Source organism: Hibiscus syriacus, unplaced genomic scaffold, assembly GCF_006381635.1.
Source record: "Hibiscus syriacus cultivar Baekdansim isolate YM2019G1 unplaced genomic scaffold, ASM638163v2 tig00111834_pilon, whole genome shotgun sequence".
NCBI lineage: Eukaryota > Viridiplantae > Streptophyta > Magnoliopsida > Malvales > Malvaceae > Hibiscus > Hibiscus syriacus.
The window spans coordinates 1195901-1219366 of record NW_024063192.1 but is presented as its reverse complement, the minus strand read 5'-3'; the positions used below and the strand labels follow the sequence as shown (position 1 = coordinate 1219366).

Genomic DNA, 23466 nt, shown 5'->3' with positions numbered 1-23466 from the left:
AAAATATATAGAGATGTGCATTATAGTACGTACCAAATAACTTCAATGGTAAATGAATTATTGTTATTTTTGAATTCTTGAGTTCGAACACCTATAACTTGTAAAATAACCGTGGGGATCCCTAAAAAATAATCGTAGGCCCGATACTTTACAAAAATAACCGTGAGGACACTCGAAAAATATATGTGAGATTACGTGTTGTCACTGTTACATCTCAAAGGAATTGAAATTGAAGTTTATATATTTTTTCATTTAATATACATTTATTTGTTGAGATTGAAAATGATTAAGATTATACATATACTTTGGGTGTTAGATGAATATTAACGTTTGGAACTTTCATATTATAGATACAGACCAATTTGGGACAATCTGATATATCTTACAAGTTTTATGTGTTCCATTGATTTTAAAAATGTTTGTTTATTTTTTGGATGGAGATTAACCGAAACCCGCATAGATCTTTAAAGGATGGGTATGGGGATAAAAAAATCTCCGAAACATATAATGAGAATTTCCCAAAATCATATCCGCAGGTGTTTGGGACGAAATGGATAACGCAAAACCGTCTCCGCTCCGTTGCCACCCTTACTTGTCATATTTGAATAAAATGAAAACTTGTCGTATTTCAACAAATTTATCTCAATAAAATCAACTCAAATGTATATATTATATATTTAAAAGATTGTTGGCAAATCAATTTTTTTTGTATTAATTTAATGTGATTATAAAATAATATCTATTTTAAATACTCAATAATTAATACTCAATTATTCTACTCCAAATGTTATTGCTCAAACCGTAACTTTTAAATAATGTTTTGAAAATTGGATTGGACCCGTCGGTTCAACCGGGAATCGCTGTCTTGTCCGGTCCATTCTATCCCGGTTGAATCGGTTCTAGTGAACCACAAGGAACCGTTCGAACCAGCTTTGAACCGCTCGAACCGGACCGGACCGTGAACCGGTTCAACCTATTTTTTTTTTTTTTTATTAAATATTTTTGATATTTTTATTTAATTTTTTAAATAATTATGACGTCGTCCGATTCTTACGACAAATTTAATCTATTCAATCGATTAAACCAATTAATCAATAGCACAACCGGTTCGTTCACCTTTCCGGTTTTGAAAACCATACTTTTAAAAATACTAAAAAGGTATTTCCCCCATAAAGTTTCCCGTCACACTCTCAGCTTTCTTCACACATTCCCGCCACCAAATAAACCTAATCTTCAGTCCCTGACCAAAGCCCTCTCTCGCCTTAGATTTTACGGAGGAAATTAAACAAGGTAATTTTTGAAACCCTAAGCTTTACTTGTTAATTGATTTCTCCCTCTGCATCACAATGTTTTATTTAATTTTTCTGTTTCTGATCCTACCGCTCGTTAAACTTTCAATCTCTGTTTACTTCTTTGAGAACAAGGTTTTTTTTTTCAAAAGCCTTTGGTTTAGCAATTTTCGGTTACGCTGCTACTTGCGGCCGCGATTCGCTGCCGTTGACTTAAACGTAAAATTTGTTCGCACCGCTGTTGAGGTCTTACATCGATGGCGGATGGCGCCGCTTCCTCGAAATAGCAGCCGCGATGTTGTTATGCCAGAGCTATATGAAACACTTAGAACTACTTCATTATCTACCTATAATGCTTTAACCTATAATGCTCATTAGTTTTACACGAAAATATATCCGACTCTAAATGGATGACAGAGATTAGAGTTTTGTGTTTCTTTTTCAATTTTCACCCAAAAAATGGATAATTTTGCTTTAACCTCAACAAGCCATCCATTTAGATTAATCCGATGGCTATATTTTCTGTTAAAACTAATTAGATTTATGCAATGTAATCGGATCCTACCAGTCTATAAATGTATATTGACTGTTAGTGAATGGCTGGAATTGAATTGTAAATTTTAAATATGAGTGTAACTTAAGCTTAAGAAGGATAGAGTTAGAAATGAGTTTATCCATTGCCAAGTTGGGATAGCTGCATAGAGCATAAATTGGAGAAAACCATTTACGGTGCTTTGATTTGCAAAGAATGCAGAACAAGGGATGCAATCGTAAAGAGGTGGAATGAATTGATATTTATACATTGATTGAATTATGCATGTGACTTGATGTATTTTTTCGAGTATGCGTGTCTCAACACCAAAAGTATCGGTTATAGATTTCTTGTAATGGTTAAAGCTTTGATTGCATATACAGTATTTTCCGAAGTAGATGTTCTAGTTTGAAATATGAATTTTGGAATCAGTTTAACATATCATGGTTTTCTTTAAACCTGCTATTACTTATTCCGTTGTGTTGATGTCAGTTAAATGTACTCTTTAAGACAGTGTTCAGCGCAGTGAGGAGGAAGAAATGAGTGCTTTCAATAAGTTCAAAGCTAGCGTCCCAATTGCTTGGAGTCCGAACCTCTATATAACCCTTGTGAGGGGAATTCCCGGCACCAGAAGGCTTCATAGGCGCACTTTGGAAGCACTACGCCTAGGCAAATGTAACCGCACTGTCATGAGGTGGAACACCCCCACAGTCCGGGGAATGCTTCAGCAGGTATAAAACCCCTAATTTGAGTTTTGTTCTTCCATTGATTTTTTTCCTTTCCCATTTTTTTATTGAGGTGTTTTATGTTTAGGTGAAGAGGTTGGTTGTGGTTGAGACTGAAGAAATGTTTAAGGCACGCAAAGCAAATGAAGCCAAACACCGAGCAGTACGCCTCCCTATTGTCATTAGTCATCTTCCAGCTTCTGCGATTGACTCCTCTAAGCAGCCTTAGAAGGTCTAGAATAGTTAGCAGGTGAAGTCGAGAACTTTGCTGAGATTTGAAATATGAAAATTTGAGGTCAAAACGCTGGTCTACCGTGTTTATTAAGTTTTATTTAAGTGCTTGAAAGAACAAAGAGAGTAAACACCTCTGCCTGAGCTAGTTTTTCCACCTCTGTTTCAGTAGTGGTTGTTCTGATAGACTTGTTTTCAACATGTTTGAAGGAAATAATCAAGTAAAAAATGGTGAAACTTGAAATATTAATGTATTGAACCTTTTGTTCTCCACAGCATCAAATCAGTTAGGTTCATTGTGTTTATAATTGTTGACCTACAATTAGTGAGGTGGCGATTGGTGGTGTTTGCCTGTGGTTCATCTTGTCCTGTCTAAACAGAGCCATTAGGGGAGAAAATAAATATGTTAGTCGGTGACTGTTTACCTCTTTTAGTTTGGATTGAGAGTCGTAGTCGACGACGGTTTGCCCCTTTTAGTTTGGATTGAGAGCCATGGAGGGATGACAATGATCTAAGAAAAGGATTCGGGGTCTTATGTACTCTCTGTTTTCGATGTCAATAGACTGTCGGATAATCGGAAGTGGATAGATTAGTTCAGGGTCTGTCGTGCCTATTTGTTAGAAAATAATAGGTTGAATTTCTGTTACTAAAAGTTGTTGAGCTTGTTAGTTTGTTAAATAGTTAAGACTTAAGGACTATAGATATGATGTATTGGGTCATCGTCCATTTACCCCTATTGAATACAAAAGTGAATTCTTTCTTAATATTCTACTTCTATCAGTCTCTCTTCTTTCCTTCCCTTCCACGCTCATCAACTCCGGCCACCGGCCGTTTGTCACCTCCGGCCTCCATGGCCCCTTTCTTACATTAGTTAGAGAATGTGACAAAATAAATTGAATGATCTAGTTCAAGTAAAAAAAGATGTATTGAGGTGCTATACTCCTACTCCGAAGTCGGAGGCGGTGGTGTTTCGGTGCCGATCCCTCTGCAATTTTTAGGCCTATTGGATCAGCTGGTAATAAAAATATTCATTAACATTGATATTAAAAATGAGTTTAAATTTGATGTAAATCATATTTCAAACAAGAAAATAACATATAAACAAGCATATTCTTCCTTAAATTGGTCCCTCCTAAATTATAAATCCTAATTTAGTATTTAGGGTTTAGAGGTAATAAGATTATGATTTATAATTCAGGGTTTTACGTTAAGGATAGAGTATAGAATGATACAATTAAGTAACTTTGAGAGTTAAATTGATATGAAAATACGATATAGGCGGAAATGATAAATTAAGTCTATTACAGGAACAAAAGTATCATTTTCGGGGACAAAAATGATCCTTTTACCTAAAATAAAATATAATTATTCAGATTCGAACGAGTAAATTGTTGGCTAGATTTTGAAGAAAGTTCAGCTAAGGATACATTAACAAATCGAGTATTACAAAGGCAGGCAACTAACTTCCTTCTCAAGAAAATATATCTCATGCCTGAACCAGTTTCATTTGTAGGTCATCTCAGCAAATAATACATTACATATATGTGTATAAATATATAGAAAAGATGAAACTAATGCCAAATAAAATGATATTCATATAGGTTCGAGTCGCTGTCACGCCCTCGTCAAGGAGTAGCAAAGTCTAGCCATTACCAGTAGCACTGCTCGACGCTCGCAATCCCTATAAAGTACTGTACTTGTTAGATAAAGCTAAACAAACTGAATCCACAGTTGAAAGTCGACGGAATGACAATTAGGGACATAAAAAACTTTGCTCTCGAAGCGACAGATTTAGGTAAACACGGGGCGTATACCTTAAAAAGTGAACACTATTGACACATGAAATTCCTAGCCAGTCAACCGTCAGATCGGTCATGCATGTTTTCGGTGAAAAACTGCCAATTACTATGATCGAGAGCACTCAAGTCATCAAGATCTGCAATGGCTAACAGGTATTGGGTGAGTTTTACAAGCTCCTGATCAGTGTCTCGGTTGGCATGAGCCTTCCGGAATGGCTTAATCGTCAAACCGTTCTGTGGGTTCATCACGAAATTTCTTCGTAGATCATCAAACATTATTGTGTTCTTTGAACTGTAAAACTGAAAATATGTAAATAGACCAAATGTCAGTCTAACCAGGCAATGAATTCATTGATTTCTGATTCGAACACAACGACCTATTGAAGCAAGCAAAACCAAAGCAAATTCGATTTTAATAAGTACCTCGGGAAACTGTGCCCAAATTAAACCAAGTCGTTTGCAATTGAAGATTCCACGAGTATCTGATTGAACAGCGGTCATCGCTAAATGATCTAGAAGGGCTGTGATTTTGTAGTTCGGGTTGTTTAGTACTCCAAGTTGTCCCATCTTCAATTCAATCCGTTTCATGCTGGAGAGAGGAAATATAAACTTTAGAAATCCAGATTATAAGAACACAAGATTTAACTCATTTCATCTCTATGTCGCAAAATTTCGTCATTTTCTTGAAATGAGTCCAACATCCATATCCGTGTCGGAAACGGGAACACAACTCTCAAAACATGAAACAACTTTGAAAAAAATAACATGCCCGTGTTGGGTACGGGTTTGATGATAAAAATGATGAGAATCCTACTATGTTAAAGCTCGAGTTGTGATAACTTTTAGGCTTATATGTGACAACTCTACTAAAATTAAGTTGTTGCTAAGCATATATTTCTTTCGTAAAAATTAACATCTTCGACAGAAGGAAAGTAAAAATTGTTCATAAAAATCACCTGGTTGCAGACCAAATCATGATATCGTACTCCGCATATGCAACCGTAAGAGACTCATGAAGATCTGTAAAAGGATATTTTCACCATTAGCTCCTATTGAAATACACCAAACATGATTTTAAATAAAAGGGCAATAAGCTCACAAGGCCGCATAAGTTGAAGTGGATTCTCAGCTGTTGACCGATGATCAAATAAAGTATAATCTATATCCAAAACAAGCAGTTTCTTTCCTTTACGGCACGGAGTTTTTAGTTCGATCTAGATGTAAAACATGACAAGAAGATCTCATCAACAAATCGTATGCAAGGAGTGTTTAAAAAGGCACACTACTCTGTCTAGAGTAAAACAAACACACAATTGTTAATAAGAGGGTTAAATTAAACCCTCAGCATGATCAAATCTAACAATGTCCAATACTTTACTAATTCACCGAAGCAAATTCAGATATCGATCTTTCACAATAAGAACTCAAACATTTTCTACCACCAAAACAACATATGTATTACATGAAAGCGGAAACAAGTAAAGAATTTCCCAGACAAGATACTTCATTGTAAGTCCGTTAAACCTCGACTTTAAAGCACTCGATCGAATATTGATGACCAAGGAACAAGCAACCATACATGCATGAAAAGAGGGCCAGACCTTGTATTGATCAATGCGTCTCTTCATTTTCTGCTTGTTAACCTCTTTATCTTTGATATCAACAGCTTCATCGAAGTCATCGATGACCTCCGGTGTCTCGACTGGATCAACGACCTCCGGTGTCTCGACTGGATCAACGACCTCCGGTGTCTCGACTGGATCAATGACCTCCGGTGTCTCGACTGGATCAACGACCTCCGGTGTTTCGACTGGATCAACGATTAAATCATCTTCGACAGTTCTAGATATTCATAAGAACAACACTTTAATCAAACGCTACATTATAAACAGAGCCACATTCATCATAAACAAAGCAAAGATTAATGATTTTTTTACTAATTCCCATAAATGCATTCTAAACTCAAAACAAAATTCAACAAAAAGAACCCAAATTTCGTAACAAAAATAAGAAATTCAAAAGGTGTGAAAAAAAGCTTGATGAATTAGAGAGTACCCAATCATGGTCATCTTGAGAGAGGACTTGAGGGGAATCTGAGAGAGCAAGAGTGAGTCATCGGCGAGTTTGTTTTTGATCTTACGGTACAGAAGCTTCTGTCTTTTGGGCAAAACATTCGTCACTTGGAAGATTCTTCGTTTCAACTCGGCCACTGAGTCATCGCCGCAGACTCGAACCGTGTACTTTTTCCCGCTCCATTTTACCATCAGCGTCAGCTCCTCCTGCGTCACCGATGAAGATGCAGCGCCGGCAGCCATTTCCTTTCCCATCTTTTTTTCAGATACTGAACCAAAAACTCCAAAAGAATCTCGGTGGAAATCAATGCAAGTGCCCTCCATATAAGAAACCCAAACACAAAATGATAAAGGAAACAAAAATGGGTCATGGATCAATTCGATTCTTTGGATCACCATAGATTTTAGTTGGGCCATTCTTCCAGTTTCTAGCATCTTTGAGCCATTTTTTCCAGTGAAAGATGGTCCATAAATGCAAGTGGCCCTGAAATATTTATTTGGGTTTAATTTGATTATAGTCCCTATACTACCATGTGATTGAATATTTAATCCTTCTACTTTATTCTGGCATAATTTGCTTCTTCATTGTGTTGTCAATAGGCTCAAACTAATAACAACATTAACCATTAAAGTGGACTAAAAAAGTACACAATTTTAAACATATGGTTGATATGTAAATTAATTATTAATTGAACACAGATGCTTGGAGACTAGGGTATCGACAGCTTGAAATGGAATCTGATAATTTGGAAGCGATTGGAGAGATTTTGAAACCAGAGTCGTCTTCTCACGGGAATATGCTTCTTGTTGTGATTAAAGAATCGATGCAGCGAGATTGGGTGGTTCGTATAGATCATGTTCGACGAGATCACAATGCGGTCGCGGATGTACCGGCTTCTTCGAACGTTGCAGGAATTCTACGTAAAATATCCGAACCTGCTTCGACATGTTTCCGGTATCTGCGACAAAATACAGTTTAAAAATCAGTTTGGTATTTCTAATTGTATAACAAAGAGATCATAACCAAAACATACACTTGATATTGACTCTAGATTTCCAGCTTAAAATGCCATAAATCAATATATTTGGACCAACCAACCAGTTACTTGGCTATGTAGTATACAGCCAAAGTTGTGTCATCCTCTCCTTAAAGGACATTTTGCTTCTGCAGTCAATGGAAACAAAGGATATATGAAAAAACAATCGAGGGATAATAGTCGTACAATATAAGGCATATGGTCAAATTAAGTTGCCTCAGTCACCAAACTGCGAGGAGAAAGAAAAGGAAATTTAGTAGCATGCTGAAGCATACCCCTTGAATCAAGAACAGCCACGGTTCTTGGTTGTGTCATTCCGTATCAACAAGATCCCTTGTACAAGCCGAGCAACGGTTTCTCTCTCTCTTCGACTCTCCTCTTCACAGCTTCCCTTGCTTTGAGTGCAGCTGCCTCTTCTTTAGATACAGCCCAGGGTTTCTTCTCGTCTTGTCTTTTTCTCTTAACAGCGAATGATGACTGAGCACCATTAACAGATCTCATGGGGTTTAATGTAGATGAAAGGACAGGCCCGGGTGCGGTCTCGTTTTTACTTTCAGCAACACTCTTGCTATCTGCAACTCGTCCTGCCCCCGAAGTTGGAGACGGCTTTTTCAAAATAGGACGGCTCGGTTTAGTATTAGATGAAGCTTGATCTATTCTATTTTATCACTAAGACTTCAGATAATTGCATGGTTAAATTACCCTAAATTTTAATATGTACTATTATATAATCTAATTCTAACATAATAATTTTATTTAACATACTTTAAATAAATTATTAAATTTTAAAAATAAAAGCTGATTTTCTCTAATAGCTTTGAAGAGAATATAAAATATTTTTTTAATTTCTTAATTTAACATATTTGTTTAATCTGTAAATTTCTTTGATCCACGTCAATTCTTAAACTCAAACTTAAAATTTTGATATATTTTTAATTATATGGTACATTAAAAATATACCAAGTAGCATGATTAATAATATTATATCATAAAAAATTAAAAATTTTATGTTTATGAATTGATTTAAATTAAATAAAATCCAGGGACTAAATTGTAGAAATTGTAGATTTTAGGATAAATTATGTGTTTGGTACTTAAACTATCGATTTTGATCCATTTAAGTACATAATTTTTTAATTTTTTCAAAATCATACCTAAAATTTAATTTTTGTTTCATTTTAATACCCGTCATTAAAAACTTTAATTTTTACTTTATTTTAGTACATGTTCAAACTTTAACATTAATTTTTGGAAGGATTAAAAGTTTAGGTACTAAAATGATAAAAATTGATAATTTAAGTATACACACGTTATGTTTTTAACGACAATATAATAAAATAAAAATTAAATGTTAGACATAATTTTAAAAAAATTAAAAATTTAGATGTTATAACGGATTAAAACTAATACTTTAAATACTAAATGTATATTTTATCATAGATTTTAATAACTAAAAGTTGTTTTATCCCTAATGTAAACTATTTATCTACTTTCCCTTCCCTGTTATTACTTCAACTGAAGTCTGAAACAAAGTTTCCTTTTTGTTCTTTGCAAAAGACTTGAGAAGCGAAGGAGATAAACATAACGCTTTGAATGTAAAAAAGTTGATGTTTTTCTTCACATTCAGTTGAAAACAAAGCAAACCCAGATTCCCAAATCCCCAAATTCCTTGATCTTTCATTTCCCCAAATCCAATCACCCAAAAACCCTAATTCTTTCGTCAAATCTGAAACCTTCGTTGTTTCTTGTTTGTTCATCATCGATGGATGAAACTTTCTTGTTGATGTTATCGAATCTCCTTCACCTTCACAACTCTCTCGATCCCACCACTTCCCTCCTTTCCCCTTCCTCTTCTTCTTCGCCTCCCGCTTCATCCCCTTCCCCTTCATCTCCTTCCTCTCTCCTCTCGTCTTCTTCCCCTGCCCCTCTCATCTTCTTCACTCTCGCCTCCATACTCTCTTTCCTAGCCACCTCTTCTTCGAAGAAATCTTCCAAGAAAAAGGAACCCAATTCTTCGCCTTCTCCACCTCCTTCAGCTTCCTCTCACTTCTCCGTCGCTGCTTTTCGCGCTCTCTCCACTGACCATATCTGGTCGATGGACGCCCCGACCCGTGACGCCGAATGGCGGTCCTTGTACGGGCTCTCCTACCCGGTTTTCACCACCGTGGTGGAGAAGCTCAAGCCCTTTATAGCCGCTTCGAATCTGTCCCTTCCTTCTGATTATGCTGTGGCCATGGTGCTTTCTCGTCTCTGCCATGGATACTCGGCTAAAACCATCGCTTCACGCTCTTCTCTTGACCCTTACATCGTTTCTAAAATCACTAACATGGTGACTCGTCTCCTGGCTACTAAGCTTTACCCGGAGTTCATTAAGATCCCGGGTTCTCGTAGAAGGTTGATTGAGACTACCCAGGGATTTGAGGAGCTTACTTCACTGCCTAACATTTGTGGAGCTATCGATGGGAGCCCCATAAAGGTTCGTGGGTTGAAACTCGATCAGAATTCGACGAGTTCTTATAAATGCAAATACGGGTATGATTCGGTTTTGCTTCAAGTTGTTGCTGACCATAGGAAAATTTTCTGGGATATTTGTGTTAAAGCTCCTGGTGGCGCAGATGATGCTACTCATTTTAGGGATAGTTTGTTGTATAATAGGCTTACATCGGGTGATATTGTGTGGGATAAGGTGATCAATGTTAGGGGTCATCATGTTAGGCCTTATATTGTTGGAGACTGGTGTTATCCTTTATTGTCCTTTTTGATGACACCCTTTTCTCCGGATGGGGCTGGGACTCCTGCTCAAAATTTGTTCGATGGGATGCTGATGAAAGGTAGGTCTGTTGTGGTGGAAGCGATCGGGCTACTTAAAATGAGGTGGAAGATTCTTCGAGATTTGAATGTGGGGTTAATCATGCACCTCAAACTATTGTAGCTTGTTGTGTGTTGCATAATCTGTGTCAGATTGCAAGAGAGCCTGAGCCTGAGATTCAGAAGGATCCCGATGAAACTGGGGCTCCAGCAAGGGTGCTCGAGAGCGAGAAGCAGTTTTATTACTTCGGGGAAAGTTTGAGACAGGCATTGGCAGATGATTTGCACCAAAGGCTTTCCTCCCGATAAGTTATGAACTTTTTTGAGAAGAGGTTGATTTTAACCTTGTGTTATCTGTACGAATATGTATTTGAGTATATCTAACTTGGCTAAGATAACATGTGTGGTTTCACGCCTATTTTATTTGTCATCCTCGTTTTAGTAAGCAGCAGAACTAGATTGCCTGTTGAAGTAACATGTGCGATTTCACTTATATTATTAATTGCTGTGGCAATCTAACCTGGTAAATGTGAAAACTAAGAATGTTCTGATTTTAAGAAACTGGCATTGCAAATCTATTACTGCTCTTATTAAGTTCATCTTATAAATTGGTGCCTTTGATAATTTTATCATCTTTTGCTGGATAAATTGTTATTTGCTTTGATGTACTTTATTTTCATAAATGCGAATGCCATGTTAAATTAACCCTATAGAATTTGGTAGAAGGAATCTTGTGTACAATCATAATTGTGAGAGCTGTCTCGTTTTGTGTTTCATCTGCATTAGCCTTTATTCTCCTGTGAATTCCCTTTGTGCCTGTGTTGCATGTATGTACGTCTTTATGAGATGGTTCTGGTTGTTACTAGCAGCATGTTGTATATTTAACTGGTAAGGGGCATGTGTTGAGGGAACTAAATTTACAACACTTTTTAGTTTCAATGGCGTTCTTAGGACATCAGCCTTTAATTGACAGAAATTTTGGTGGTGGTGTTGCGAGTGAAATATGGGCGTGGTTGCTTATTCTATCATGTTATATCAAAACCACCAGAAAAGGGGATGAGTGGTCAAGCAATACTCATTTGACTCATTTGCTATTTCAAGAGTGTTTTCTCTTTTTGATTGATCATTATTATATGTGTATCATGGTTGTGAATTCCAAGAACCTGGTGATTTAGGAAAAGTGCAAGCCTTGAATTTGGCTATATGATCTTTGTTGTCTACTGGTCGACGGGTTGAAGATTTCTGTTTTCAGTCGATTAACTCGTGTATTTCCAGGGAATACTAACATAGTGCATAGGCACATATTATATGTTGCTTAGGCTCCATAAGAGGGAATCCGTAAAGCATTTTCTTGCCTATAAATACCTGGAAAGCCTGGATGTACACCACAAGAGGTCAGGCTTAAGGGCACATGGAAAGGCAATGGATCTTCATTGGCCTACATGAAGGGTAGATGAAATCGAATATGCCTGAATAGATACTTCCGAAGCATGTTAGAAGGAAGCTGAGGTAAATGTTGTAAGAATTAACCTGAATGAATTGTGTTGACTATAAGAAATACAGTGAGATCTTTTTCATTCTGCACTCTTGACAAATGGGGAATTAGAGTCTAAAATGCTCGTATAAGTAAGAATGCTGCTTATTATTTGTACAGTGAATCGTATTAAAGACTTGTTAGTAGGTGAACCCAATCACGAAAACCAGAACTAATAAAGGCTTATGGATATGATTCAAGCAGCTAATGAACCTGATGGTGTTTGACCAAATAATGAAACCCCCAACATCACACATTTACATTAAGCGTTACATTATTTTTGTCTTAAAAAGAACACAGCCGATGAATATGCAAATACTTTACAAATTTGAACGTTCAGCATTGTTGTATGCCCTCTACGCATTGGACTTTTGTTAAAGTGGGAGAAACCGGATTCCTCAACAAGTGTGTAACTTGTGCCTTGTCATGAACCGCCAGCATTTCTTCCCTTAGCCAAGGGATTTGCAAGAAATTTGGCAGTTGCACTCCCTTAATGAAACTTTTGCTCCAGCCCATGGTTTGGAGTCCACACAAGGGGTGTGCAGGTTCACAATGCTCTTCTTTACCAACTCAATATAACTGATTGTCAAGTTACATAACTACTGAACCAATATTTTCAAAGGAGCCATAAGAATGACAGAGTATCTATATATGTAGTGGTTGACAAATGATGCAGAAAGTAGTTCAAACAAAATGCAGTAGAATTACTTTCCACAAGTTTTGTTGTTACATGCTTGCATTCAACATAACATGTACAGCATAATAGAACTTGAATACCTCTTGAGTTGCTGTAAGTAACAGTGGTGCAATCCCAGAATAGGAATACCAGTCATTATTCTGTTGACAGTTGTAGATAACACCGGCTTGGTTCATTTTTTTAATGTATTGCAAAAACCAGGAAAGCTATGCAATCAGTCTGCTTCCTTTATATCCTCTATGTAAATGGCAAAAAACATGCATGTCCTTGATCTCTTCAGCAGGGCTCACAGGTTTCGCGGTTCAATGTGCCTGTCCTTCCCCAGCATATATGCAGTTCAGCCACTTTTTGGAAGGAGGCCGTCCTTGGCCATTTCCGTTAGCACATTGAAAACTACATCCATGTTCCCTTCTTTATGATTTATTTCAACAAGTACTTTAGCAAGCTCAGCATCAGTAACCTTACAGCTTTGAAGTATGCTTGCTATGACATGACTTAACTCATCAGACTTGCCAACCGTGAATAGTGCTTTAATCAGTGCAATAACAGTCAGAGTATGAGGAAGAAAACCCGATTTCATCATTTCCTTGTACAGATCATATGCTTTCTGAATATTTCCACCTCTACAATGACCGTGTATGATAACATTATATGCAGCTTCATCAGGGTTATGGTTTCTCTGAAGCATCGAGTCAAAAACTCGATCAGCTTCATTCATCAAACCCTTCATACAAAATCCCTTTATAAGAGCTACTGCACTTCTATATTCAATATTGCCACAGTTCTCTATCAGCGTATTATACGTGACATCACTTGGGACGGACTCATCATAAAACAATTTGAGCAAAAGCCTTTTTGCTTCCCTTGTCCTAGCTTGTTTATTGAGACCATTGATAAGCACACTATAGGTAACAACATCAGGAAGGAAGCCCTTCTGAACCATTTCATCATGCAAATTAAAAGCCTTCTTTATATCCCCCTCTCTGCAATAAGCATATATTAACACAGTATACGTAAATTCATCAGGACTCACACCTGCACTCAGCATCTCCTGGAAAAGATCACATGCTTCAGCAAGTCTACTCTGCTCACAAAGACCCTGAATCAGTGATGAATATGTAACTGCATCTGGTTTAATTCCTTTCTCAATCATCTCCCGCTTCATTTGGAATGCCTTCTCCAAATCACTGCATCTACAAAATCCAGAAATAATTGTACTATAACTTACAATATCTGGAGCTAACCCTTCACCTACCATAACTACTATCATTTTTAAAGCCTCTTTTACCCTTCCTAGCATACAATGCCCATTAATAAGAGCATTATAAGTGACTAGCGAAGGAGAAAATCCGTTCTTGACCATCTCATTTAGTACCCAAAAAGCTTTGTTTAAAAGTCCTCGCTGGCAAAACCCATTTATCAAAGTAGTATAAGTTCTTTCGTTTGGTCGAAGTCCTCTAACATGCATCTGATCGAAAAACTCCATAGCTCTATTCATATTCCCAGCCTTGCACATACTATTAATCAACGAAGTATATGTAATGACATTTGGGGTCAAGCCATTCCCCACCATCTCTGCATGCAAAACAAGCGCTTGATGAAAATTACCATCCTTACAATGTCCATTTACAAGCGTATTATAGGTAACCTCATCCGGAACGAAACCCCTCCAACTCATCTCCTGAAGTACCTCGTTAGTCTCCTCCATCCTACCTTCTCTACACAATCCATTGATGATTACATTATAAGTAATCAAATTCGGCTTCAAACCTTTCAATGCCATTTCCCTAAACATCTTAAATGCATAATCAATCTTATTCGACTTACAGTGTGCATCAATCAATGTATTATAAGTAACCACATTAGGCAAACAACCCTCTCTTTTCATCTCATTGAAAAATCCCAAACCCATACTCAAATTCCCGGCCGTGCAAAAACCCCGAATCAAAATGTTATAAGTAAACACATTTGGTGAGATCCCATTTCTGATCATCTCCTCAAAAACTTCTTCAGCAAACCTAACGGGCTTTTTACATCTAATCACGGCATCCAAAATAGCATTGTAAGATAAAACCCCAGGCATGAAACCATTGAGTTTAGCTAAATTAACAATGTTAAGAGCCTTATCGATGAATTTCAAATGGGCATAAGATTTTATCACCAAGTCGAAAACAGAGGAGCTTGAAGCACAAACATGGTAGGTTTCCTTGAGGCATTGAAAGACGAAATTTCCCTTCGGATCGGGTGCACGGACGGCGAGGTCTTCGGCGAGAGACTGCGCAGATTTGTAGAGCTTGAATTTGGTGAGGATGTGGAGGGCGAGACATCTGCAGCGAGGGGTGAAGAACGGGTGGGGTTGAGCCCATTTTTATGAATTTTAGGGTTAGGGCTTGGTCGTTTTGAAACCTGAGGAGTAAAAACGAAGCTGCTTGGGGGGTGAAATCGGAAGAGATGGAATTCAACAGGTAAGGCTGATGTTTGAGGAAAGTTAAAGCTCTGTCAGCGAGGGAGGCGTCGGTGGAAGACGGAAGAGAAGAGAGAGAACGGTGAATATGGAGGTTCCGGAGGAACATATCCGGAAAATTGCAAAAGCTAGGGTTTATCAGAGGTTTTTCTAAATCATTCAAGGAAGAAGCAAGTACTGAAAAGCCATTGAAGTTCACTAAACTATGACCAAATGATTGTTTTAATATTTTTTAAAAGTATTATTATTAAATTTATCAATATGTTATATAATGATTATTTTTTTATACAAAAAAAAATTTATGTTAGGGGTTGATCTCCAGTCCAGTCCAAGGACACAACTAAGACCTAATTAGGATTTACATATGAATTTACAAATTATTTATTAATAGTAATAAAAGATAGGATTCGTATTTAATCTTACAAATTCAAATTCTTAAATCTCAACCAATTGTGTTAACACTAGTTCACGCTATATATTGATTATATTAATATTAAAATTAGTGTAAAAATTTCATATATCTAATAATTATTCTACAATAATTTTATAAAAAAATAATAATTATTTTATAATAATTTTATAAAATTCAAAATAAAATATACTAGAAGTCCATAAATTATTCTCAAATGATTATTTTAATTATTAAAATTTTAAAAATTAATAACTAAATCTATCAAATTTAACAAAATGACAACAGAATTCTATTTAACAACTATAAAATACTCCTTATTTTTTTTAATTTTTAGACATTATAGTACCAAAATAATTATTTTGATAATTTTAAGGTTTAAGGGTTATTTTTCTTCTTATAATAGATTCAATTTATTATTTTTATTCCTATAATACATTTTCAAATCAACTTGGCTCTCGAAATTCATCAATCGTATCGATGTTTAAAATATTCACTAATGCTTAGGGGTTTAAGTTAGGATTTAAGGGTTAAGATTTAGTCTCTAGGGTTTATGGTATATGATTTAGGGTCTTAAGTTAAGGTTTATGGTATATGATTTAGGGTCTTAAGTTAAGGTGCAAGACAATAATTAAATAGATTCGATGACTAAATTGATACAAAAATATCATAGCGACAAAAACGATAAATCAGATTTACTATAGGGGTTAGAGTGACCCAATAAGTCTAAATTGAAGTGGAACAGATAACATGTTAAATATCTTTTTATGATATAATAAATCAAACTTATATAATTATAAATAATAAAAAACCATGAAACAAGACGAATATTAGCCCCCATTGAGGCAAAAGCTAAAAGCTCAACCATATGTTTCCTCTACATTGTGATTGCTTGCCGTCATTGCCAATGATATCTTCAAAGTTTCCCACAACTCTCAAACTCCTCCAAGAATTAACATAAATTTGATTCAAACTGGATTCATGGAGCATCCTAGCAAATCCCCCCGAAGAAGGATTGATCCGTTTTACGCCCGTGGCTCGTCGGATTGTCTCCCGGCAACGTGGCACGATTATTGCGCCTTTGCAACGGCTCGACTGGATGGACCACGCAACAATTTAACAAACCCTAGGAAACTCAACTTCCCATCGGTATGTCTTATCCAGTCGTTAAGAACGGCGTGGATGGGAATCGAGGGTCCAAGACCGAGTTCCTGAATTTCGCAGGGGCGGCCGGTTTAGATTCGCATGTGACGTTATGATCATGAAATGTTATTTGACGTTTAAAAGGATCCCGAAACTTACGGAAGCGAGTTCCTCGATGACGATAGCCCTGTTCCCATCCTGCTCGAAAAGCTCATACGCACAACGCGCGTGTTGTTCCCAGTGATCGAATGCCTCGAGCTGATGGACGCTTAATGCAGCTGCACAGAACTCTTCAAAGTCCATTCTTCTGTAGTGGAGTGCATTTAGCTGTAATGCAATTGAAATTAAATAAAAGATACTCGGATAAACTACTCCATAACCATATAAGAAGTCGAGGAATCGAAAGAACGGCGACCGAGTTCATACCGATAAAAGAAAATCCAGAATGCGAGACTCCTTCATTGCATCTGTCGCGTTTTTCATCAGAGCCTGTTTGCAAGAAATCAAATGATCAAAACGGGTGCATAATCTAACACCACCTCAATCGCTTCTTTAGGGAACCGAAAGGCTAACCGTCTTAATATTCTCCAAGGTTATGCTACCATGTTTCGGCTCTAATAAGGCAAATTGCTCTCTCAGGTAAAAGAGTTCGTCGGGAGTCAATGTCTTCGACAAAGCCTGCAGGAACGAATCATTTCAGTAAAGGACAAGCCGCATAAGAGATCATTAACAATTTCGATAATGTACAAAGAGGAAAATAATTTTTCCCATTAGTGTATGTACCTTTAAAGCAGCCTTCCGCAAAGGCGATGATTGCATATACGTCTTTATAAGCCTAAATGTTAAAATATCGAGTGGAACCTTGACATTACTAAGACTCTGAATCCAAGGATGACCTGCGAACAGAAGATACGGTTCGGTAACTCTGGCACAATGATGTTAGCAAAAACTAATATTACGAGTAAAAATGATGCACGCACTCAGAGCCTGAGCTGCTGTCATTCGTTTCCTAGGATCCTTAATCAAGAGACGCTTCACAAAGTCCTTGGCTTCTAACGACAAGGAAGGCCAAGGTGGTTCGTTAAAATTAGGATCAGCTTTCAGAACTGCTCGAAAAATTCCAGACTCGGTCCTAGCCCAAAATGGTCGACTCCCACATAAAAGAATATAAGCTATCACGCCTATACTCCAAACATCAGCTTCTGTACCGTAGGACCTGTGTAGAACTTCGGGGGCCACATAGTATGCACTTCCCACAATGTCATTAAGTCTTTCATCTGGAAATATGAAAAGCATTAGAAAAGAAGAATCCCCAAGGCTGTGCAGAAGGAAGCTGAACGAGCAGAGTGCAAACCTGGTCTTACGAAATCCGACAGGCCAAAGTCTATGGCTTTCAGCAAAGAGTTCTCCTCCTTTGAAATATACAGAAAATTCTGATCCAGAGAAGTGCAAATTTAGATTCCGATATGGTAAACAAAACACATAAAAAGTCCGGTACTTATGCTTTTAAATATTAAAAAAATGCGACGTTGCTCCACCTCTGGTTTAAGATCTCGATGCACAACGCCTTGAAGATGACAAAAAGCAACAACGTTTAGTATCTGAACCATTACAACCTTTGCATCATCTTCAGTGTATTTTCCACCCCTACAAGCATAGTAAGCCTTCCAGTTAGAGGCTACCATCGAGGCAGAAGCGAGAACAACGATAAACAATTCCGAAAATTATAAGATACATATATTAGTAGAATGATCACCTTGCAAGTATTCTATCCAAAAGCTCACCTCCTTCACACAATCTGTAATTTCAAATAAGTTACTCAGGATCTTATTGACTCTTTTCGATTAATTGCCATGAAAAACTAAAACAAGATAACATGAATAGCGGTCCATGTTTCAGCTTACCCCATTACTATAAAGACATTATCATGATCTTCGAACGCATCGTAGAATTTCACTAGATTGCTATGTCCTGTCAAGGCTCGCAATATCTTCACCTCCCTTCTCACATCCTCAACTGCAATAGCTGTTGTCATCTGACAACATAAAATACTATTACTTGTCATGAGAAAAACACGGAAGAAAAAAAGAGAGAAAACGAAAAATACAAAACAATATCATAATCTCACTTTGTTGAAATTTCTGTATTTATAACCTTTTTTCCCAACAAACAAACCACACCTAAGATAACTAGACATAAGTGTTCTCTTCACACTACATTTTGTAATTTGAGTGAAGAAGAGAATACAGAAAAATGGCAACCACGTACATCGACCATATGATTTTCATAACACGTGTTCTCTATTTTCCGGAATAAGTGGAACTCCTACTAGGAAAAGGACAATTAACTAACATAATTCTTCTGCTAAATCCAGTCATATGGGAGCAAAAAATAGTCTTATCCTTAGAATTTTTTCATCAGTTCTATTCTATTGCATGTTGTAAAGGGAAATCTATTCCCACCGATTCCTCTGATATTTGATTCTCAATCTCAGAACAGGACATCGCAATCAAAGATTAACACATGAGAGGAAAGTGGGATAGAGAGCAAATACAACAGATGTTGTAACTTCTTAAGCTGTCTTGCAAGAACGTATTAAACTTAATCAAATTTCCACCTCATAAATCGTAAGGTCTTGATCAGAAGCAAAGATTTTGTCGGCTGTGTCTAATTTGTAAACGATTCTACTCATGAACAATCTTAAGTTACGTATGAATGGTACAATGTTTCATCTACCATCTAAAGGTTCAATGGACTGCATGTACCAAACCCAGATAATGGTTACCAATCAACTAAAATACAAACATTCGTTTTGTCAGTTGAGCTGTAGTTGACCGACTATGCATGAAAATTACAGGTGAGGCCATGATCTTTTCAATAATTCAGTCTAATTCATAACCATTGAACAACTGTGCTCCAATAGCAGCTTTCGATTCAGAGGTGTAGAGAAAGCTATAAGTCGATACCGGAGAATTTCAACAGCTTCTTATCATACAATATTCACATCCATCACCATCCAGATCCAGCCATACAGAACTAAATGATGCAAAGATGCACTTTTTAGAGCCAGCTGTGATTTTAGACTTAATATATCCAAGTAAGATGTGGTAAGCTCAGCAGATCAAATCATCCAAGTGGGTCAGGTGGACCAAAGAAATTGACCCCAGAAAAAAAAAATCAATAAACAAACAAGTTGGCCACTTTATGTTGTTTTACAATCAAGAAATGGTAATTGTAATAAATGGATTCAACCCAGTATTTTATCCATCTAAAAGATCTGAAACAGTAAATTGCCCTCAAGATTTCTACTTTTGCTAAAAGTCTCAAGTCCACTAACCTTTGAAATTTTAACACTTAGATACAAAAATTGAACAGATTTCAACACTCAAATTGGAAATTTGAATTCAATTTTTTAGAAATACATGGACGTGATTAAACCAAAAATAGTTGATTGATTAAAAAGGAGGAAGAAGAAGAAAAGGTGTTACCTTGGACTTTGGGATAACTTTAACAGCAACCTGCTGACCTTTGAATTCACCTTTCTTGAACTTAGCAGCACAAGTGTACCCAAAATGCCCTCTGCCAACTTCTTCTCCTACCTCCAACCTACTCCTCAATTCCTTTGAAAACCCGAATCTTTTATCCAGCTCAACCCCTTCCTCCTCGTCCGCATCCGTCGTCTCCGCCGCGATTCCCGCCTCCTTTTCCGCCTTCTTATTACTCTTCCGCCGCCTCAGCACCGCCCGGATATGCTTTGCGGGAGAAGGGGGAGGAAACGATCTCCGAAGAAACCTGAGCGGCGTCGAAGGAGTCTTGGGTTTGTTCGGGTGGGCCGGACTCGGAGTGTACATGGGGAGGAAAGGGGTGGTCGGTGGCAGAGGCGGCGGCGGAGATTTGGGTGGTTGAGGTTGAGCAGGATGCTGATTCCTATCTCCTGAGCCGTATGGATTTGGCTTTGAAGGCTTCGAAGTACAGCCTCCCATTGTCAAGGAAAGATAAAAAAAATAAAGAAATTCAACAAGAAACTGGTGATTATGTTTGCATTCTGCAGAGATCTTGGAAGCTTTCGGCTTAGAGAAACAAACAGTGGGAGGGAGACGAAGGAAACAAATTAAAAAAAAATGTAATTTATACATACAGAGAAGAGAAAGTGAGATTTTGCTGTCTCATAACTTTTTTAAGGGTAAATTATACGTTTAATATTTAAATTATTAATTTTTAAAATACATAGAAATTAATAATTTAAGTACTTTAATACGTTAAGTTTTTCATTATGATATATTAAAATAAAATTAAAATTAAACGTTAAATATAATTTAAAAAAAATTGAAATATTGAAATATTAAAATATACCAAAATTAATATTTTAAGTGCTAAATGTGTAATTTATCCTAATTTTTTTAACGTTGTAAGAGGATGAAGACGGAAGCCAGGGTGATTCAAGTAGAGCTGTACAAACTTGTTACGCACGTGCCATGCACATGATTATAGTTAGCGCACACATAATTACCACCAATTCAGTATATAATTTCGATTTAAATTTGACGAGTTTTAATTTAATTCAATTCGATAAAATTGAAGTTTATTTTTTCAAAAAAAGTAATTTGATCGAGTCAATTTTATTAAAAATGAGATAGGGTTTAATTTAGATTTGAGAAAAAAAACTAATTTGACCCGAACCCGGATAATAAGTGGTATGATTTTCTTCTATGTATTTAAAAATAATTACTATATTTCCCCCTTAATATATAACTTTTCAATTATATCTATTTTGTATTGGGTTAGGTCGAAAGTTGGGTTTTACCCTGAAATTCAGAGTCATGTTCTGGTCAGATAAACCTCTTTAAACTCGGGTCGTGCTCGAATGAAGAAGACATGCTTCTCAAATTAAGTCGAATTGATCGAAAATTCGACTCAACTTGTCCCATTAACATCTATAGTAACAATTCTCTATACCTAAGCTTTACAACATTTGTCATATACATTCCATAATTCCGCTTCAAATACCGAACAACAACTTTCATTTTACCCATCTCAAATCCATGGTGTGCAAAGCACATCTCATTATTAAATCTCATGTGAGTCAAATGTGGATTAAACCCATCTTTCATTTTACCACTTTGGGGTTTGTCAAATTTGATTACTTCGATTTCAAGGGTTTAGTTGCTCCTTGGAATGTACTCTAAACTAAGTTGGACCACAATATATTTTTGTTTTTTGACTATAGTCCTTTAACTAAACCGGTTCAAAGGTCTAGTTATTTGTTTGGACGGTTACGAGTCGGGTTTTTTATTCACTCGAATTTGACTCGAGTATAATACCTCTCTGTTCGTCATCTGATTTGACTCGAGTTTAGGAAAGTTTCGTCTTACTTGAAATTCGATCTGACTTGACCCGACATAAATATAAATACACAAAATTTTCATTTTTATTAGGTAAAATAAGGACATAATTGAAAAAATATATATAGATAAATGGGTATTATAATAATTACGCCTAAATATATAACGGTTTATTATATTATCATTCTCTAGTCAGTTATTGTTTACCCTAAACCCGACCCATCCTTAAAGAAAACCTCAAATCTAATCTGAACATGAATTTTCAAAACAAAAAAAAAATCTACTTGATCCAAACTCAAATTCTCAACAATAACAATAACTCAACCTTATAGGACTGGACTAGGTTCGAGTTAAATACACATTCCTAGTTATATGTTAGAGTAAATATATTAGACATATGATGCTAATAAATCCAGGACGAAATCTAGAAGAAATTTTGATACGTTGAAGGTTAAAATATTATATTTTTATTTAATTAATTTTAGTTAAATTAATATTACTGTTAGTATAATATATGCACCTTGCAATAGATGCACATGCTGCCAGCAAATTAAATTAAATTTATTTATTCAACTCAAACCAAATTAATATTTTTTTCGAAATAATTAATTATCAAGTATGAGAGCATCATCGTTGACAAATTAAATATTAATTAATTCTATGTTAGAATATTATTATCATCAACATGGATTTAATTCACTTGTCTTATAATCATATCTTTAAATCTGTTTTTATTTATTTATTTATTTATAAATTTCAGTAATTATGTATGTTGTTAAGAAATCATATATATTGTAAAATTTTATATTATATTATCAGTTAAAGATTTAGTCCATGTATTCTCTAATTTGATCCATTTTAGTTCTTATACTTTTCAAATTTTGTAATTTCGTTCATGATTCAAACAATAAAAAAAAACAATATAACTAAATTAAATAAACGTACAATTATCAAATTGAATAACGAAAATAACAAAAAATTGATTTCATATATTTTGCTATTATCGTTTAAGATAAAATTAAAAGATTAAAACTGAAAAATAAAGGATAAATTGCTCATGTAGTATCTAAACTATTAGTTCTGCTCCATTTTAGTATTTAAACTTTCAATTTTTTTTTCAAAATCATACCTAATGTTTAGTTTTTTGTTTCATTTTAGTGTCCCACCATTAAAAACTTAACGGATTGGCTCGTTGGCAGCCACGTCTACAGTTGTCGACCGTCACATCCGTCGATCGATGAAGCCCAAAATTTTTAGCCTGCACGAAAAATACCACAATCTCCACAAATTGACGATGGACTCCTTGACTGACTCATGTGATTTACTCCAACATTCCCCCTACAGACTAGATTATATTGATCGACTCGTCATTCTCTCGTAGTCT

General features: G+C 36.1%; 5 protein-coding genes and 1 pseudogene across 7 annotated transcripts; 2 read left to right on the top strand and 4 right to left on the bottom strand.

Annotated features, from left to right (window-relative positions):
• The first annotated feature begins 1223 nt into the window (after positions 1–1223).
• Positions 1224–3050, top strand: LOC120171419 (50S ribosomal protein L30-like). Of its 2 annotated transcripts, none has more exons than XM_039179124.1 (3): positions 1224–1290; positions 2336–2552; positions 2635–3050. In XM_039179124.1, exons 2-3 carry the CDS (start codon positions 2361–2363, stop codon positions 2773–2775), a joined length of 333 nt encoding a protein of 110 aa, XP_039035055.1. In that variant the 5' UTR covers positions 1224–1290; positions 2336–2360; the 3' UTR covers positions 2776–3050. The 2 variants fall into 2 exon arrangements, with proteins under 2 accessions (XP_039035055.1, XP_039035054.1); XM_039179123.1 differs by having other exon boundaries at positions 1227–1290; positions 2314–2552.
• Positions 3051–4287: 1237 nt separating this feature from the next.
• Positions 4288–6987, bottom strand: LOC120171392 (ubiquitin-like domain-containing CTD phosphatase). The gene is made up of 7 exons (XM_039179095.1): positions 6632–6987; positions 6178–6418; positions 5676–5790; positions 5533–5596; positions 5000–5165; positions 4592–4876; positions 4288–4458 (listed from the first exon to the last, which is right to left on the bottom strand). Exons 1-6 carry the CDS (start codon positions 6970–6972, stop codon positions 4634–4636), a joined length of 1170 nt encoding a protein of 389 aa, XP_039035026.1. The 5' UTR covers positions 6973–6987; the 3' UTR covers positions 4288–4458; positions 4592–4633.
• Positions 6988–7894: 907 nt separating this feature from the next.
• On the bottom strand, positions 7895–9366 carry LOC120171565 (zinc finger protein ZOP1-like). The gene is made up of 2 exons (XM_039179244.1): positions 9176–9366; positions 7895–8343 (listed from the first exon to the last, which is right to left on the bottom strand). Exons 1-2 carry the CDS (start codon positions 9364–9366, stop codon positions 8007–8009), a joined length of 528 nt encoding a protein of 175 aa, XP_039035175.1. The 3' UTR covers positions 7895–8006.
• On the top strand, positions 9191–11959 carry LOC120171469 (annotated as a pseudogene).
• A 933-nt stretch (positions 11960–12892) lies between these two features.
• Positions 12893–15356, bottom strand: LOC120171467 (pentatricopeptide repeat-containing protein At5g39710-like). The gene is given in 2 exon segments (XM_039179175.1): positions 12893–15092; positions 15094–15356. Coding segments are annotated over 2 exon segments (2235 nt in total). The 5' UTR covers positions 15298–15356; the 3' UTR covers positions 12893–13061.
• A 1118-nt stretch (positions 15357–16474) lies between these two features.
• Positions 16475–20830, bottom strand: LOC120171468 (CDPK-related protein kinase-like). Of its 2 annotated transcripts, none has more exons than XM_039179178.1 (11): positions 18915–19247; positions 18645–18842; positions 18497–18538; positions 18279–18387; positions 18095–18173; positions 17721–18017; positions 17524–17636; positions 17314–17418; positions 17167–17229; positions 16900–17067; positions 16475–16808 (listed from the first exon to the last, which is right to left on the bottom strand). In XM_039179178.1, the coding sequence occupies exons 1-11, from the start codon at positions 18935–18937 to the stop codon at positions 16668–16670; spliced, it is 1338 nt and encodes a 445-aa protein (XP_039035109.1). In that variant the 5' UTR covers positions 18938–19247; the 3' UTR covers positions 16475–16667. The 2 variants fall into 2 exon arrangements, with proteins under 2 accessions (XP_039035109.1, XP_039035108.1); XM_039179177.1 differs by lacking the exon at positions 18915–19247 and adding an exon at positions 20229–20830 and having other exon boundaries at positions 16478–16808; positions 18645–18775.
• Positions 20831–23466: the final 2636 nt, after the last annotated feature.

Coding starts and splice junctions, on each gene's coding strand:
- LOC120171392 (XM_039179095.1), bottom strand. CDS start 6,972: ATGGAGGGCACTTGCATTGATTTCCACCGAGATTCTTTTGGAGTTTTT. Junction 6,419..6,631: donor CTCAAGATGACCATGATTGG/GTACTCTCTAAT, acceptor ATGAATATCTAG/AACTGTCGAAGATGATTTAA. Junction 4,877..4,999: donor TTTGGGCACAGTTTCCCGAG/GTACTTATTAAA, acceptor ACATATTTTCAG/TTTTACAGTTCAAAGAACAC.
- LOC120171468 (XM_039179177.1), bottom strand. CDS start 20,723: ATGGGAGGCTGTACTTCGAAGCCTTCAAAGCCAAATCCATACGGCTCA. Junction 18,539..18,644: donor AATGTCTTTATAGTAATGGG/GTAAGCTGAAAC, acceptor TTGAAATTACAG/ATTGTGTGAAGGAGGTGAGC. Junction 17,419..17,523: donor TGCGGAAGGCTGCTTTAAAG/GTACATACACTA, acceptor TCGTTCCTGCAG/GCTTTGTCGAAGACATTGAC.
- LOC120171565 (XM_039179244.1), bottom strand. CDS start 9,366: ATGAAAGATCAAGGAATTTGGGGATTTGGGAATCTGGGTTTGCTTTGT. Junction 8,344..9,175: donor GTAATAACAGGGAAGGGAAA/GTAGATAAATAG, acceptor GTGATAAAATAG/AATAGATCAAGCTTCATCTA.
- LOC120171419 (XM_039179124.1), top strand. CDS start 2,361: ATGAGTGCTTTCAATAAGTTCAAAGCTAGCGTCCCAATTGCTTGGAGT. Junction 2,553..2,634: donor TCCGGGGAATGCTTCAGCAG/GTATAAAACCCC, acceptor TTTTATGTTTAG/GTGAAGAGGTTGGTTGTGGT.